Source organism: Eptesicus fuscus, chromosome 16 (genome assembly GCF_027574615.1).
Source record: "Eptesicus fuscus isolate TK198812 chromosome 16, DD_ASM_mEF_20220401, whole genome shotgun sequence".
Lineage (NCBI taxonomy): Eukaryota > Metazoa > Chordata > Mammalia > Chiroptera > Vespertilionidae > Eptesicus > Eptesicus fuscus.
Window position 1 is genome coordinate 54,986,707 of NC_072488.1, and position 18,832 is coordinate 55,005,538.

The following is an 18,832-nucleotide window of genomic DNA, read 5'->3' on the forward strand; positions in this document are numbered from 1 at the left end:
GATAGATGACATGGGGAGAGGTTACAATCTACCTAGAGTGAACTGCTGCTGAGTGACTACCACAAGCTAGACAGCGATTTTCACAAAGTAAGCTGTGTTTAAAAACAAAACAAATGAGTGGGTGCTGTGGAATGCTATTCTGAGTGCCCCTGACATTATTTTAGGGCACCAGATAGATTGCATCTGTAGTTAATGTGGGAAGAGTGTGGGCTGGACCACCAGGGCTGGGCCTACGGGGAGGGCCTGAGCATAGAGGAACACTTTTATTGCAGTTGTTTACCCCACTCTCTCCCTTCCCAGCTGTGGATCCTTCCAGGGCCAGGAGAGGATCTGACTCACCTTTATTTCCAATATGTCCAATAGAGGTTTGAGGGGAAATGGAATATAAACATGATACTGAGCCAACACTGTTCTTTCCCTGGCCTCAAAGCAGGAATGAAGAATATAGAACTCCCTCTAATCAATTAAAACAAGCCCTACATTTAGACCCTTTTACTTAAATGGCTGGAACAGTGGTTATTATTTATTTTGACTGTCCATCCACCCACCTGGATAAATTCTGACTATCCACATAAGATCCAAAATGCCCAGGGATTATGAGCATTTAATTCCAATATCATGCTGTGTGTAAACTAGCCAGATAAATGCAATCATAAAACGATATCGTCAACAAGGCAATGCTTCTCAACTTGATTTATGGACTCAATGCAATCCCAACCACAATCCCAGCAAGTGAATTTGTGGATGTTGACAGATCAATTCAGAGGTAAAAGACAGACTACCCAACACAATACTGAAGGGGAAAAAACAAAGCTGGAGCACTTGATCTGACTTCAACATTTACTGTAAAGCTACATGAATCAACAGAGTGGAAAGTAAAAAGACAGTGTGGTATTGGTAAAAGAATAGGCAAATACATCAATGAAGCAAAATAGAGCCTTAAATAGGCCCACATAAATATAGTAAACCGATCTTTGACAAAGGAGCAAGGATAATAAAATGCAGCACAGTCTTTTCAACAAATGGTACTGGAACAACTGGACGTCCATGTGCAAAAATAAAAATCTAGATAAAGACCTTAAATGATTCGTAAATATTAAGTCAAAATGGATCACAGACCTAAATGTAAAACACAAAACTATAAAACTCCTAGAATATAACATAGGAGAAAATGTAGGTGACCCTGGGTGTGGTGAGGACTTTTATGATCCAACACCAAAGGCACAATCATGAAACAAATAATTGTTAAGTTGGACTTCAGTAAAATGAAGAACTTCTGCTCGATGAAAGATAATGAGAAGAGAAGCCACAGACTGGGAGAAAATACTGGCAAAACACACATCTGATAAAGAACTATTACCCCAAGTACACAAAGAACTCTTAAAACTCAATAATAAGGAAACGAACAACCCAATTCAAAAATGGGCAGAGGGTTTGAGCAAAAAAGAAAAAAAAAAAGAGCGGGAGAAAGAATTCATGGACATGGACAACAGTGTGGTAATTGGGGGGTTAGAGGGGGGTAGAGAGAGGGGTGAAGGTGGAAGACGTTATAGGGGGAATAAATGGTTATGGAGAAAAATAAAAGAAAAATGAGCAAAAGATTAACAGATCCCTCTCCAAAGAAGATCTGCAGATGGCAAAAAACAAACAAACAAAAAAAACATGAAAAGATATTCAACATCATGTCATTATAGAATTGCAAATTAAAGGTGAGATACCACTACACAGCTGTTACAACGGTCAAAATCCAAAACACTACCACCAAAGCGGCTAAGCCTCATACATCGCTGGTAGGAATGCAAAATGGTACAGACAGTTTGGCAGTTTCTTATAAAACTAAACATACTCTTACCATGTGATCCAGAAGTTGTGCTCCTTGGTATTTACCCAAAATGAGTTGAAACATCCACACAAAAACCTGCACATGGACATTTACAGCTTTATTCATAGTTGCCAAAACTCGAAAGCAACCAAGATGTCCTTCAGCAGATGAATGGATAGTGTGATACATCCAAACAATGGAAATTCAGCAATAAAAAGAAATGACCTACCAAGCCACCAAAGGACACAGAGAAAACTTACGTGCATATCAGTAATGGAAAGAGGCCATTACTAATGTAGCAAATGTACTTCTGTGGTGTGGGAGGTGAATACGCAGTGGGAGGTCTGTGCATGTGTTGGGGCCGGAGGTACATGGGAACTCTGTATTCCCCAGTCATGGTGATATGAACCTGAAACTGCTCTAAAAATGTTTACTTAAAAAACAAAGTGGATTCTGAAGATAAAATCTAGAGTAATAGGACGGTCCCTGGATTCAAGATTTCCATTTTGCATGATGAGACTAGAACGGCCTCACTGCGGCGACACCTGAAACTTGAGGATTTCTCTGTGCAATCTACAAACACCCACCTGTGATGAGTGGCTGGGTTTTTTCCTGTCCGGTTTACTGTACACAGGACTTGGACCACAGGGATCTGGGTTGCATCCTGTGCAAGGTGAGCTCTTTTTCTTATTTGTGAAGACTGAGTGAGATCACGTGTCAAACGAAGAGCTTTATAAACTGTCAAACACAAATATAAATTGCTACTGAATTATTTATAAATGTGACGTAGGAATATTTCAGATGTGTGAGAGTTGATTACAATGCATGGCCACACCATGCCTCTCACTGGTCAGCCCTGGCTTAGAGAAAGCACTTATGGGTAGACCCATATCCCAGGCACCCAGACAACCAGCTCAAAGCAGGGACAGGCAATCCGAAAAGGTCCTAATCTCATAGCTCTCTGCTCTGGGTACAACTTGCAATGGGAAGGAAGGGAAGAAAAGCCCACCTATCCTCCCTCTACATACCCTTCAGGACGTTAAAACAGCCATTGAAACAGGACAAAGGGTCATAATTCCCAAGCATCCTTTTAGTTAAACAGATGGCAAAAAGCGCACAGTGGCTCCCATGCTACGTCTGTGAAGGCTGGGGAGAAGCATCTGCAGGGGAGAAGCATCAACAGGAGAGAAGCCCTTCTCCTGAGCTTCCAAGTCTTATGCTCTCTTTCCAAATTATTTCCATTATGAAATAATTTGGAAGAGCAAACACCTGGCAAGTTCATTGCACATGACAACCTAAAAGGAGACCAAGTGTTAAAGCAGAAATTTATTAAAATCCATTCATATAGTGTTTTACAGACAAAAAAACATGTACAGCATCCTCAACATCAGGCAATGAACTCTATTCTCAGAAGTGTTTTGCGAGAAGACCAAATTCTTGCCCTCCCTCCAAAAAGATTCTTCCATTTCTACTTCTGTAAATGATGCATTTATTACATCACGTCCCCAGAACAATCCTTTGAGACCCCAAAACCTCTGCAGAGAGTGAAGAAAACCTTCTCCAGAATGCAAAGCTTCCTCGCAGAGGTGTAGTGCAAGAGATACATAAATAGCGGCCGTTCAGCGGAGTGTGCGCACACCTGGCGGGCTGGCCATGGAAGAGCTTCAGGGCGCAGCTGGGCGGCCCTAGCTGCGGAGTGTGGCCAGCCGCGACTGCATGGCCTCCAGCACCTCCTCCTCCTCCTCCTCTTCCTCCTCTGAGGCGGCCGTGGCTCCTGGAGGTTCAGGCTCTGGAAGGGCATCAGTCACTTTACTAGGTGCTTTGCCCAAGGCCCCTGAAAAGAAACAGTGAACAGATCAACAACACATTGGCTTAAGGACACGGTCCATCCTCGTCCCGCCTTTCAGGCCAGGGTCAGTCTGACAGAGAAAGGGCAATAAAACAAGCTGTTTTGGTTGAGGTTTAGCTCATGATGACAAATGTGCAAATACCAACTTGTAATGACACCAAAGTCGTAATAACCATAAAGATTTTGATTTTAAGAATTTTGGTTGTGAATGAACAAACTGAACTACCAAGCACAATAGGGACAGACTCATAAGAGCAGGCAGACAGATCTGGTGGCAGGGGCAGAGGCGTGGGGGGACTAAGCAAAAAAAAAAAAGAGAGAGAGAGACCTCTTGGACATGGACACCAGTGTGGCGATTGTGGGGGGAGGGGGTGGGAGAGGGCACAGAGGGAATAAATGGTGATGGGAAAAAAGGAAATTTAAAAGAAAAGAATTTTGATTCTGAAGCTCTTGATCTAAATTCCTAAACACTATTGAATACTTAATTTTCAAGATTCATGAAGATTTCAAATCTAACTAAATTGTTTCTAAATCTTCAAAAAATGTTTTTCTGGAGTATGGAGTAACTACTTCTCTCTCCCCCAACAAATTAAAACAAATAAAAAAACAATAATTAAATCTCACCAATTATATATATTTTATCAAACATAAAACTCAGAAAATCCAGAAGTAAAAATAAAGATTAAAAACTCAACTTCTGACCAAGATGGCAGAGTACATGCTGTACTCGCCTTCTCCCACAATCCCATCAAAACTACAAGTGGATTATAGAACCATCACTGAGAACCCCCTGACGACTAGCTGAACAGAATTCACATCTAGCTGAACAGATCTCACAACCACGGTGTGACAATTAAGAAATGGGAGGGAACCTAGCCCGTGTGGCTCAGAGGTTGAGCGTTGACCCATGCACTAAAAGGTCACCGGTTTGATTCTCAGTCAGGGCACATGCCCAGGTTGCAGGCTTGATCCCCAGTGTGGAGTGTGCAGGAGGCAGCTGCCGATGGATGTTGATGTTTCTCTCTCATCGATGTTTCTATCCCTCTCTCCCCTCCTCTCTCTCTAAAAACATATTTTAAAAAAAGAAAAGAAATGGGAGGGGTATCTCGGCTGCAGAGGTCCCCCTGGAGAGTGAGGGATCTCAGCCACAAACCACTTTCCAGTGCTGGGAAGGAAAGTGCCCATAATATCTGGCTGTGAAGATTAGCAGGGATTGCTTCTGAGAAATATGAAGGGCCACTAGAGACTGAGGTGCTGATTAGATGGGGCCCACACAGACTCACTCATTCACAAACTCACTGGCTCTAAGTTCCAGCACAGGGGCAGTAGCTTGAAAAGCATCAGGGGCATATGGGAAGGAGGGGCATGTGGGGAGGAACTAAATTGACTAATTTCAGGGAAAGAGCTGGAGGGATAGGGGAGAAGGCAACTCTCTCCAGGGGTCGAAGTACTGGAAGGTATCAAATTTGTTCTCTCGTTTAAATTGGCTAACTCCGCTCATCCTGCCTTGGTGATACCAAAACCCTGCCCCACCCAAGTCCCTTGCCTGGCCTGAACCTCTTACAGCAGCTCTTTCACACAAGCAGCCCACCTTGGCTCAAGCTACAGACTTTCCCCAAAATCTGTACACCTCGCATGAGTGATGGGCACCCTAGACTTGTACTGCAGACTTTTTCAAAGACCCACAAATCCCACACATGTGATGGCTGGCCTCAGCATGCATTGTAGCTCCTAAGACCAGCACACGTGGTAACAGTCTCAACATACACTGTAACTCCTATCAGGTGGCCCCAAACCTGACATAAGTGGAGCCAGTTGCGGCCTATAGAGTAGCTCCAACTAAGCAGCCATAAGCCAGGCAGGCACGAGTCGCAGCTGGCCTGAGCTCACCTCGTAGTGCCCAGCAAAGGGTCACAAGCCTGGCACAAGTGGTGGCTGACCTTAGCCTGCACCAGAGCCACTCCCAAGAGGCCTCAGACCCAACAAACCTAGTGGCCAGCTTCAGATCAGACCAGAGCCTGAACCAAACAGCTCCACAACTGACACACCCTAAGGTCAGACTTGGCTGGCACCAGAGCCCCACCAAAGTGACTCCAGCTCTGTGGGATCAGCCCTGCACCACACCTTGTCCATTATACAGGCGGCCAGCACTCACAGCCAGTCAGCCTGAGGGTCAAACCAAACCGCTGACATGCTGGCAGCGTTCGGGGCTCAACTACAACCCACGAAGGGGACACCCCTGGAGCACCTGGCTTAGAAGACCAAGGAGACTGTGTCAATGAGCCACACGGGACACTTTCTATATAACTTCACTCTGTCAAGACTGGGAGACAAAGCAGATCTACAGAATACATAGAAACAAACACAGGGAGTCAGCCAAAATGAGGAGACAAAAAACATGCCCCCAAGGAAACACTAGGACAAAACTTCAGAAAAAGAATTAAAAGAAATGGAGACAAGCAATCTACAAGATACAGAGTACAAAACATTGGTTATAAAAATGCTCAATGAATTTGGGAGAAAAATAGATGAACTCATTGAGAACTTCAACAAAGAGATAGAAAACAGAAAAAAGGATATAGATTGAAAATATATTTAAAAAGTCAGAACTGAAAAATACAATAACTGAAACGAATATACTAGTGAGAATCTATAGCAGATTAGATGAAGCAGAAGAAGAATATACTAGTGAGAATCTATAGCACATTAGATGAAGCAGAGGAAGAATATACTAGTGAGAATCTACAGCAGATTAGATGAAGCAGAGGAAGAATATACTAGTGAGAATCTACAGCAGATTAGATGAAGCAGAGGAAGAATATACTAGTGAGAATCTACAGCACATTAGATGAAGCAGAGGATCAAATCAGTGTTCTGGAAGACAAGGCAACATATGTTGCCAAAAGAGACCCACTTTAGATGAAAAGACACACACAGACTGAAAATAAAGGGAAGGATAAACGTATTTCATGCAAATGTAAATTTAAATAAAGCTGGGGGTTGCAATACTTATATCAGACAAAATAAGACTTTAAAACTAAGGCTATCACAAAAGACAAAGAAGGTCATTTCGTATACAATAGCCAAGATATGGAAGCAACCTAAGTGTCCATCAATACATGACTGGATAAAGAAGATGTGGTACATATATGCTAGTACAATGGTCATAAAAAAGAATGAAATCTTACTATTCACAACAACATGGATGGACCTGGAGGGTATTATACTAAGTGAAATAAGTCATACAGAGAAAGACAAATACCACATGATTCCATTTATGTGTAGAATGTAAAAAACAAAGTACATGAACAAACAAAACAGAAACAAACTCATAGATACAGATGGGAGAAGGGTTGGGCAGATGGGTGAAAGTCATTATGAAGTACAAATTACCAGTTATAAAAATAGTCACAGGAATATAAAGTACAGCATAGGGAATATAGTCAATAATATATATGTGCCCTGGCTGGGTAGCTCAGTTAGTTAGCACATCATCCCAATACACCAAGGTTATGGGTTTGATCCCTAGTCAGGACACATACAAGAATTAATCAATGAATTCCTAAATAGATGCAACAACAAATCAATGTTTCTCTTTCTCCTTTCCTCTCTCACTAACAATATCAATAAGTGAAATTTAAAAAAAATGTATATATGTATGTATTGTGTCAGATGGGTACTAAACTTATCAGGGTAATCACTTCATAAGGATATAATTATCTAATCACTATGTTGTATACCTAAACTAATATAATATTGTATGTCAACTGTAAGTGAAAAATAACTTTAAAAAAGAACAGGGGGAAAAAAACAAATAAACCTCATTAACCATCACTCAGAGATAACTATTATTTTTCTATAGATGTGATTTTTACATAAAAATGTGTATTTCCAGCCGAAACCGGTTTGGCTCAGTGGATAGAGCGTCGGCCTGTGGACTGAAAGGTCCCAGGTTCGATTCCGGTCAAGGGCATGTACCTTGGTTGCGAGCACATCCCCAGTAGGGGTTGTGCAAGAGGCAGCTGATTGATGTTTCTCTATCATCGATGTTTCTAACTCTCTATCCCTCTCTCTTCCTCTCTGTAAAAAAAATCAATAAAATATATCGGGAAAAAAAAAAATGTGTATTTCCAAAGACTTTTTTCACATAATACATTATGAACATATTTACATGTCACTAATATATTTATATCTACATTACCTATCACAACTATAATGTATTCCATTAAAACATATATAACATACTTGACTTAACCAATATTCTGTTATTAGGCATTTAACTTGTTTAGAACTTTTCAATATTATAAACAAGACTACTACATACACCCTTGAGTTAAATCATTCAGCCATCTTTAATTACTAGGGTAAACTACCAGAAGTCAATCTTTTAGGTCAAGGGCTTTTGATAGCTATTGCCAAATTACTTTCCAGAAATTCTACACCAATTCAAACTCCTAAATGCAGTTGTGACACCAATACTTCACCTTTCAACTTGAAAACTATAGGAATGAAAAAAAACCTCTTTATTTCTGTGTCCTAAAGAAGATGTTTATAGATAATGTGCTTATTTTTCAAGAAATAACTTGCACAATCTAAAATTAAAAATGCATAAGTAAGGAAGTTATAGCCTAAAGAAAAAGCTATTAGCTAATTTAGTGAATGCAGGAAGACTGGCCATAAAAGGAGGTGAGAAGGGATGAATGTCAGGGTCATACCTGCTGTAATTTCAAACAGAATTTTGTCAATTTCCATTTCTGCTGCTTCTTCCATTTCTTCCTGGTCTTCCATGCTTTCAAAAGTGTCCTCCAACATCTCTTCTATTATCCCTGCCTAAACAAAGAATAAACCAGGTCACTTCCAACAGTTAAATCTGTTCTCAAAAGACACCTTTAAGGGCGAGTGCCCAGTGAACTTCAGCGTCTCCCAGGCCAGTCCACCCTTTTGAGGGTCAACACACAAGACCGTTGGCCACAGGAAACCCTGGATGCTGCCCTCTCTGCAGAAAGGCAAAGGGCCAAAAGGAAACCCTTCTCCAAATTTAGCACCAAGCCTGGAGGTGGGCCTCTCATGGCTATCAGCAGAGCTTCACAAAGTACCCCACACTCCAACGGCAGTGCTTGGGGAACAACTTGCTGACAGATGACTGAGTGTCCGAGCTGTCTTGGCAAGCACCGGCACAAGGCACTTCCTACACCACTTCCTCTGAGGCAGCTCAGGTAATAAGGTCAGACAACCCCAGATCTGTCACTTACTACCAACATTACTTGTAGGTTACTTGGCAACTTCAAGATTCAGGTTCCTACTGTGTAAAATGGGGATGAAAACACCTACCTCACAGGGTCGCTGGGTGGACTTAATAGGACAGAATGTGGGATGCACCACTGGCTGGCAGAGGGCTCAGTAACAATATCCTCCTGAGCCCTGTCCAGCAGCAAGGTCCTTGCAAGGCCCCAGTCCTGGTATGGCAGGTGTTTACTGCTTTCTCTTTGGTTTTCAGCCTCTCCTTCTCTAGTCTAACAGGCACCAGCCACCATAGCCCTCAGGATCCAATCAGTCCACTCCCTGCTTTTGTAAATAAAGTTTTATTGGAACACAGTAACTCTCAGTTGTTGACGTATTATGTATGGCTGTTTGCCCTGACTGGTTTGGCTCAGTGGATAGAGCGTCAGCCTGTGGACTGAAGGGTCCCAGGTTCGACTCCGGTCAAGGGCATGTACTTGGTTGCGGGCACATCCCCAGTAGGGGGTGTTCAGGAGGCAGCTGATTGATGTTTCTCTCTCATCGATGTTTCTAACTCTCTATCCCTCTCCCTTCCTCTCTGTAAAAAAATCAATAAAATATATATTTTTTTTTTAAAAAAGAAAATTATGTATGGCTGCTTTTACACTACAAAGCAGTGTTGAGTAGTTATAACAAAGATGTATGGCCCACAAAATACAAATTACATTTAATATCTGGCCCTTCACAGGAAACAAAGTTACCAAAAATTTGCTGGCGAGGGAGGGAGAACGACCCCCATGCCAGCTTCTCTAACATCCCCCTGGAGCAGACAGAGGAACCTGGGCACTCTCTGTCTCTGTACTCCTGTCGGAGCCTGTAAACTCCAGCTTCCCGAATCCATAACACTCGTTCCCTGGATCCCAACCTCCCCTAGAGTTCTGGGTACACGTCCACTTCCTCTAAGAGGCACTCTGGCAATCTGACCCAGCCTCTGCCATGCTCAGCTCAGGTGGTTTTAACCGATATTTACTACTGCCCCTCTGTCCTCAGTGTCTGGCCACAGTGGTCCGTCCATTCCTGCCCAACCCAGCCCTAGCCTTTGCCACTTGCTGAGCGTGACACTTGACAGGATGCAGGGTTAGCCCAAGGTCACCTTCATCATCTCTTTGGACAGCTCCCGCATGGTGGCCTGGATTTCTGGGATCTTCACGAGAGTCTGCATGGCCTTCATCACTTCTGTGCTCTTCTGCAGGGAACCAGCAACTCGCAAAACCGCTGAAAGAGAAGGACTGCTCAATAGAAGGACCACAGGATGAAAAAAAAAAGAGTAAAATTACAAGCCATTCTAAGAAAAGGAAACAGTAGTCTGTGAATTTCCAAAGCCATTGATGCATCTGTAGAATACACTACTGCACTAGGTGACCAAGAAACTGACTTTTCTAAACTGGGTGCTACTTTGCTAACACTGAGCATGCACATCAACGGGCCAATGTGGAGAGGGACCCGAAGGCCTGCGGCTGACGTTAGGGAAGGAAGCCAGCCAGGAATGACCATGGCATCTATGTGAGTCATACATGTGAGGAACAGCTCTGGACCTGGCCAGGGCCACACTGGAAAACAAGGCTTTAGGCTACCCACATAGTGCTCTTTACAAACCAGCCTGTGGACTACAGCCACTCTGTGAGGAACCTGCTGCTGGCTGTCAGGAAAATGAGAGAAATCAGGATAAGAGGCAGTGAGTATATGTGCGTGTCAACGTAAGATGGTTACAGTTCCTTGCTAGGGAAAAACTGTCTGTATTCTGAGACCATATGCATATATATGTGTGTGTGTGTGTGTGTGTGTATCACATACCAATACTTTTTTATCCAATCACCTACTGATACCTAGGTTGCTTAGATATCTTGGCTATTATAAATAACTAGAGGCCCGGAGCACAAAATTCGTGCACTGGGGGGGTGGGGGGGGTTGTCCCTCAGCCTAGCCTGCACCCTCTCCAATCTGGGACGCCATGGGGCATGCCTAAACCGGCAGTCAGACATCCCTCTTACAATCCAGGACTGCTGGCTCCCAACCGCTTGCCTGCCTGCCAGCCTGATCACCCCCTAACCACTCCCCTGCCAGCCTGATTGACACCTAACTGCTCCCCTGCTGGCCCGGTTGCCCCCGACTGCCCTCCCCTGCAGGCCTGGTCCCCCCCAACTGCCCTCCCCTGCAGGCCTGGTCCCCCCAAACTGCTCTCTCCTACAGGCCTGGTCACCCCCAACTGCCCTCCCCTGTAGGCCTGGTCACCCCCAATTGCCCTCCCCTGCAGACCTGCTCCCCCCGAACTGCCCTCCCCTACAGACCTAGTCACCCCCAACTGCCCTCCCCTGCTGGCCTGGTCACCCACAACTACCCTCCCCTGCCGACCATCTTGTGGCGGCCATCTTTGACCACATGGGGGTGGCCATCTTGTGTGATGGTGTGAGGGTCAATTTGCATATTACCTCTATTATATAGGATACTGCAATTAACACAGGGCTGTATATATCTTTTCGAATTAGTGTTTTTGTTTTCTTGTGTGTGTGTGTGTGTGTGTGTGTGTATGTGTGTGTGTGTGTGTGTATATAAATATATATATATATATATATATATAAAGAAGTGGAATTGCTGGGGGGTATGGCAGCTCTATTTTTAGTATTTTGAGGGACTTTCACAGTTAACCACAGTGGCTGCACAAATTTACACAAGAGTTTGCTTTTCTCCGCATCCTCTTCAGCATGTGTTTGATGTTTAAAATTTTTTTTAAAAATATATATTTTTTAATTGATTTCAGAGAGGAAAGGAGAGGGAGAAAGATAGAAACATCAATGATAAGAGAGAATCGTTGATCAGCTGGCTCCTGCAAGCCCCTACTGGAGATCGAGCACGCAACCTGGGTATGTGCCCCTGACTGGAATCGAACCCGGGACCCTTCAGTCCACTGGCTGACACTCTATCCACTGAGCCAAACCAGCGAGGGCTATTTGTTGATTTTTTTATAGCCATTCTGACAGGTGTGAGGTGATCGCTTACTAATGTGTATTTTCCTGACAACGAGTTATGCTGAGCATGTCTACTCAGGTCGTCTGCCCATTTTTAAATTGGACTTTTTTTTGGTGTTAACTCGTACGAGTTCCTTATAGATGTTGGATATTAACTCCTCACTGGATGTATCATTTGCAAATATCTTTTCTCATTCAGTTGCCTGTCTTTTTGTTTTGTTGATGGTTTCCTTTGCTGTGTAAAAACTTTTTAGTTTGGTGTAGCCCCATTTGTTTTTTTTTCTATTGTTGCCATTGCCTGAGGAGACATAAAAGATATTAGTTATTGTCAGAGATTTTTTGTTGTTGTTAATCCTCACCCAAGGATATTTCCCCCCATCTTATGTTTAAGTCCTTTATCCATTCTGAGTTTATTTTTGTGTATGGTGTAAGTTGGTGGTCTAGTTTCATTTTTTTCTTTGCATGTATCTGTCCAATTTTCCCAAGACCATTTATTGAAGAGACTGTTTTGACTCAACTGTATGTTCTTGCCTCCTTTGTCAAATATTAATTGAGCATAGTGGTTTGGGTCGATCAGAATATTATATTTTAAAAATAAACATTATATACTTGAAAATAAGTGGCACACAGAATATTAACAATAAATACTGTACTTGTTAAATGAGCTTAAAAAGCAATCAATCACCCGGCCAGTTGTGGCACAGTGGTTGAGCGTCTACTTATGAACCAGGAGTTGAGGTTTGGACTTCCGGTCAGAGCACATGCCCGGGTTTCAGGCTCGATCCCCAGAAGGGGGCATGCAGGAGAGGGCCGATCAATGATTCTCTCACCATTGATGTTTCTATCTCTCTCCCCCTCTCTGAAATCAATAAAAATATATTTAAAAAATAAAAAGCAATCAATCTACAAAGAAAGAAAGAATTATTTATTGGCAGATAGTCACAGAAAGCATGTTAGTTTGAAATAGAAATTTCTATCTAAAATTGCCAAAAACCAAAGTATTCAAAGTATTGTCTTATATTTTATCAAAATGTGAACTATTAATTATATACTTAAAAATGAATACAATGGCTGAAACCGGTTTAGCTCAGTGGATAGAGCGTCGGTCTGCGGACTGAAAGGTCCCAGGTTCGATTCCGGTCAAGGGCATGTGCCTGGTTGCGGGCACATCCCTGGTGGGGGGGGTGCAGGAGGCAGCTGGTTGATGTTTCTAGCTCTCTATCCCTCTCCCTTCCTCTCTGTAAAAAATCAATAAAATATATTTAAAAAAAATGAATACAATGAAAATTTTTATACTATACTAGAGGCCCGGTGCACGAAATTCGTGCACGGAGGAGGATTGTCCCTCAGCCCAGCCTGTACCCTCTCCAATCTGGGACCCCTCAAGGGATGTCCGACTGCCCGTTTAGGCCCGATCCTAGGGCAGTCAGACATCCTTCTCACAATCCAGGACTGCTGACTCCCAACTGCTTGCCTGCCTGCCTTCCTAATTGCCCCTAACCACTTCTGCCTGCCAGCCTGATCACCCGCTAACCACTCTGCTGCCAGCCTGTTTGCCCCCAACTTCCCTCCTCGGCCGGCCTGGTTACCCCTAACTGCCCTCTCCTGCAGGGTTGATCACCTCCAACTGCCCTCCCTTGCAGGCCGGGTGCCTCCCAACTGCCCTCTCCTGCTGGCCATCTTGTGGTGGCCATCTTGTGTCCACATGGGGGCAGCTATATTGTGTGTTGCAGTGATGATCAACCTGCATATTACTCTTTTATTAGATAGGATAGAGGCCTGGTACAGGGGTGGGGGCCAGCTGGTTTGCCCTGAAGGGTGTCCCTGATCAGGGTGGGGTTCCCTTGGGGCGTGGGGCGGCCTGAGTGAGGGGCCTGTGGTGGTTTGCAGGCCAGCCACGCCCCCTGGCAATGCAAGCGGAGGCCCTGGTATCTGGAATTTATTTTCCTTCTACAATTGAAACTTTGTAGCCTGGAGCAGAGCCAAGCCTGGGGCTCCCTCCGAGGCCCGCAGCCATTTATGTTGGGGTTGTAATTGAAACTTTGTTGCCTTAAGCAGGTGGGCCCGGCCAGGGTGTGCGGAAAGCTTTGCTTCCCCTGTTGCCGGTGACAACCCTGGCCTGCTCTCTCAAGCTCCATTCTGCCGCCATTTGTTTGAATTTGTTTACCTTCTATAATTGAAACTTTGTAGCTTGAGTGGAGGCTTAGGCCTGCAACGGGCTAGCAGAAAGCTTGGCTTCCTCTGTTACCTAGGAAACCTTGCTCTCTGTGGCTGTAGCCATCTTGGTTTAGGTTAATTTGCATACCCGCTCTGATTGGATGGTGGGCATGGCTTGTGGGTGTGTCAGAGGTATGGTCAATTTGCATATTTGTCTATTATTAGATAGGATATTTCACAATAAAAAAGAATCTTCAAAATAAAAAGAAAATATTAAATAGAATTATAGAAAACTAGTAGCCCATTTGCAGGAAGAATCCTGCAAGCGGCCGCGTGTGCTGCAGCTGCTGCCGCCATTGCAGCCGCCGCACCTGCACCCACGGGCCACTGCCACCCACCCCACTCCGCCCTGCTCTGCCCCGCTCCGCCCGGGCTTTCCCTCTGGCAGCCACCTTGCTTTCCGCTTTTCCTCCCTCTTCCTTCTAAGTTGTCTTCAGTCTTCACTCCTCCCTCCCTCAGCGTATGCAAATTAACCGCCATCTTTGTTGGGTAATTTGCATACTCGCCCTAATTGGCTGGTGGGCGTGGCTTTGGTTGGTGGGTGTGGCTTAGGCATAGCGAAGGTGCGGTCAATTTGCATATTACTATTTTATTAGGTAGGATAGCTAACGCCCTGGCCAGCTTGGCTCAGTGGATAGAGCATCAGCCTGCGGATTGAAGGGTCTCAGGTTCGATTCCGGCCAAGGGCACATGCCTGGGTTGCGGGCTTGATCCCCAGTGGGGGGTGTGCAGGAGGCAGCCGATCAATGGTTCTCTCTCATCATTGATGTGTCTCTCTCTCTCTCCTTCTCCCTTCCTCTCTGAAATAAATAAAGAAATATATTTTAAAAAATAGCTAACAATTAAAATTAAAAATTACACAAAAGGAATCATGAAGTAAAATAAGCAGAGCTTCATGGTTACAGCTCTTTCTACTAAGCCTCTCTTCTACCCACTCCCAGCCTTTCTCTGGTCTTCGTGTTCCAGGCTCTCCAACTCAGGATCTCTCCACATGTTCCTCCCTCCTTCAGTGTGCAGTCAGGGCCCAACTGACAGCTCTACAGGGGGGACCTGATAGAGATTTTTTTTTTTTTTTACAAAAATACAGTATGACTCATAAATTTACAGGTCACCCTTGTGCAGGGGTCATGCTAATCTTCCAGGTACAGTTCCAGCTTTTGTATATATGCTGCCAAAGAGAGCACTAGATCTCTTTTTTTTATTTGGAGGTGGACTTAGGATTTTATTTTTGGTGCCTATCATTGTGCCTGAGACAGCTGACATCCAAATTTTTGTTAAATAAACCAAGGAATGAATTTAAAAGCCAATAGGAAAAACTATCATATTCAAATTGGCAAAAAAAAAAAAAAAGGTTAAACTTATTAGTGTCTTTTTTTTTTTTTTTTTTTTTTATTTTTTTTTTTTTTTTTTTTTTTTTTTTTTAATATATTTTATTGACTTTTTACAGAGAGGAAAGGAGAGGGACAGAGAGCTAGAAACATCGATGAGAGAGAAACATCGACCAGCTGCCTCTTGCACACCCCCTACCGGGGATGTGCCCGCAACCAAGGTACATGCCCTTGACCGGAATCGAACCTGGGACCTTTCAGTCTGCAGACCGACGCTCTATCCACTGAGCCAAACCGGTTTCGGCTTATTAGTGTCTTAATAGCAAACAACACTGAGGTGGTTTTATAGACTCAAAGGCTCTATATAAATATATAATGATATATTTAGTATTAGGTTAGAAATAGGTTTTTCCTTTTTTGTACTGACCATAAAAATTCTAAAATGTTTCTTTATAGAAATAAATAAAACAATAATCACTTTTGCCCTGTTGGTGTGGCTCAGTGGTTAAGCATCGACCCATGAACCAAGAGGTCATGGAGTTGATTTCCAGCCAGAGCACATGCCCAGGTTGTGGGCTCGATCCCCAGTAGAGGGCATGCAGGAAGCAGCCAATCAATGATTATCATCATTGATGTTTCTATGTTTCTCTCTCTCTCTCCCTTCCTCTCTGAAATCAATAAAAATATATATATTTTTAAAAGTGGCATCAACAGTAAAAATGCAGCTCCTTGGTAGCAAGCGTCCAGCAGAGCAACACACTCAAACTAGATTTTTTAAGTTGGCTCTTTAAAAGCCAACTTAAACATGGCAATTACAAACAGAGGAATAAAGTTTTAAGAAAATATGGAATCTTACAATAACATTTCACAATAATGACAAGTGAAAGCTAAGAGAAGCAGTATTAACATCATTTGAGCAGTAAGGTAGTTCTTCCTTATAACAAAAGTTAAGAAAAACAATTAAACGATAAATGATATACAAGGAAATATCCAATAAAGAATAAAGATAAAAAGAAGAAGAAGATGGTATAAACATTCTGTAATATGGGGAACCCAAACCAAAGGCCTAAAAGGGATTTACTGTCACACAAAATACTGGGACCTTGCACATTTGAAAAACTTTCAAAAGTTAAATTTACTAGAGGCATGGTGCACGAAATTCATACACGGTTAGGGTCCCTAGTCCTGGCCGGCGATCAGGGCTGATCGGGGCCTTCCGGCTGCTGGCCAGGGCCTTCCTTCATTCCGCACCACCCCTTGGTGGTCAGCGCACATCATAGCAAGCAATCGAACTCCCGGTCTCCCAGTCGAACTCCTGAGAGGACACTTTGAATATTACATATTAGCCAGATAGATAGATAGATAGATAGATAGATAGATATAGATAGATAGATAGATATGCTACAACTTGAAAAAATAATCTGAAGCAGTTTATGCAAAAGCTCAAAAGGGTGAGTTGAAGCCATAAATGCAGGCCTGAGTTTCTCATCAATGGCAAGATTGATGGTTTGGGCTGGTAGCTCTTTGTTGTAGGTGGCTGTTTTATGTATTTTTGGATGTTTACCAGTATCCTTGGCTCCTACTCATGAGATGCCAATGACAACATCTCCCTACCCCAGTTGTGACAACTAAAAATGTCTCCAAACACTGCCAAATTTCCCTTAAGGGCAAAACTGCATTGATCTAGGCTGGAAGAGCTACTGCCACTGGGATTAAATTTAGTTTTGAGCACAAGATGAATAATGTTTGGGCAGAAGGACACTCACTGATAGAAGCATATGCTTCACTGGGAAAGATAATTTTTCCCAGCACTAGGTTCTAAAATGATCATCTGATCACAATCTTTACTGACTGTACCAGCAAGTTATAGAAATATTCTTAATATGGCTGATTATTATCTATTAAATAAAGCAAAGGAATACTATCAAAACATAGCTCAGTAAAGGCATTTCTGTGGGAATCAAAGCTAAGGTGGGAGGGGTGTAGCTTTCTGATTATCTAGGTGCTAAAAGGACAGGACTTTAAACTTCTAGAGGAATGACCTTCTTGTGCCACTCTCACTTCAATGCCAGCTGTGTGTTCTTACACTCTATTTACAGCTGAATAAAAGCAGCATTCATAAGAGTAACAACTAAAACTGAACATGAAACAAATGAGAACAATCAAGGGAGGTGGATGTTTTTCACCCTTTAAAACATTTCAGTGTTGTATTTTGTTTGTGCAAGGGAAAAATATTCTATTGGAAAAAGATAATTATGCACTATAAAATTTGAATTTGTCAAAGTTTTGAAGAAAAACATTTAAAACCACTAAACACTACATAACACAGATATATATTTATTTTAGAAGATTATTGCCTAGCAAGCCTTAAAAAAACTGAATTTTAATCTTTCATATGCTAGAAGACAGTTAAATGTTTAATGCCAAATAAAGAGAAAAGTCTGTTCCTATTTGCTTATTTAAGGGCTTGGAGTTGTAGACCTGGGTAATAAATACTGTACGTGTGTGTGTGTGTGTGTGTGTGTGTGTGTGTATACTCCTATATAATAAAGAGGTAATATGCAAATTAACCCTTACACCCTCACAAGATGGCTGCCTACGACCAGGCCGGCAGGGGGGTTAGTGAGGGACGACCAAATGACTGAACAGCAGGCTGCATGCGGCGACCAGGCTGGCTGTGAGAGGCAACCAGGCCGGCAGGGAGGGCAGTTGGGGGCAGCCAGACCAGCAGCGGGGGCAGTTGGAGGTGACCAGGCCGGCAGAGGGGGGCAGTTAGGGGCGACCAAGCCGGTGGGAGGGGGGGGTTGGGGCGACCAAACCAGCGGGGGGGGGGGCAATAAGAGGTGACCAGGCCGGCGGGGTGGGGGGGCAGTTAGGGGCAACCAGGCCAGCAGGGGGGAGGGGCAGTAAGGGGGACCAGACCAGCGACGGGGGCAGTTAGGAATGACCAGGCCAGCAGGGAGGTGAGTGATTAGGAGCCAGCAGTCCAGGATTGTGAGAGGGATGTCTGACTGCCAGGAATCTGGCCTAAACTGGCAGTCAGACATCCCCTGAGGGATCCTGGATTAGAGAGGGTGCAGGTTGGGCTGAGGGGACCCCCCTCCCTGTGCATGAATTTCGTGCACCGGGCCTCTAGTATACTAATAAAAGCCTAGGTGGTCCTTGCCCTTGCATTGTCACAAGATGGCCGGCAGGGGAGGGCAGTTGTGGGTGATCAGGCCAGCAGGGGAGGGCAGCTGGGGGCAACAAAGCCTGCAGGGGAGGGCTGTTGGGGTCAACCAGGTCGGCAGGGGAGGGAAGTTGGGGGGGAACGAGGTTGGCAGGGGAGGGCAGTTAGGAGCGGCCAGGCCTGCAGGGGAGGGCAGTTAGG

At 43.9% G+C, this 18,832-nt stretch overlaps 1 protein-coding gene and 1 non-coding gene across 5 annotated transcripts in view; both read right to left on the reverse strand.

Annotated features, from left to right (window-relative positions):
* Positions 1–3,133: 3,133 nt before the first annotated feature.
* The window catches only part of CHMP3 (charged multivesicular body protein 3), a 47,842-nt gene continuing 32,143 nt past the window's right edge, over positions 3,134–18,832 (reverse strand). For all 4 annotated transcript variants that reach the window (XM_008155921.3, XM_028131805.2, XM_054728231.1 and 1 more), the window contains 3 exons: positions 10,045–10,166; positions 8,387–8,501; positions 3,134–3,656 (listed from right to left, as the gene is read on the reverse strand). In XM_008155921.3, the coding sequence (XP_008154143.1) occupies positions 3,508–3,656; positions 8,387–8,501; positions 10,045–10,166 (386 nt within the window). In that variant the 3' untranslated portion in view covers positions 3,134–3,507. The remainder of the gene's footprint in view (positions 3,657–8,386; positions 8,502–10,044; positions 10,167–18,832) is intronic.
* LOC114227875 (U6 spliceosomal RNA) lies at positions 15,212–15,318 on the reverse strand. The gene has a single exon (XR_003613969.2). It is a non-coding gene; the product is annotated as a U6 spliceosomal RNA (small nuclear RNA).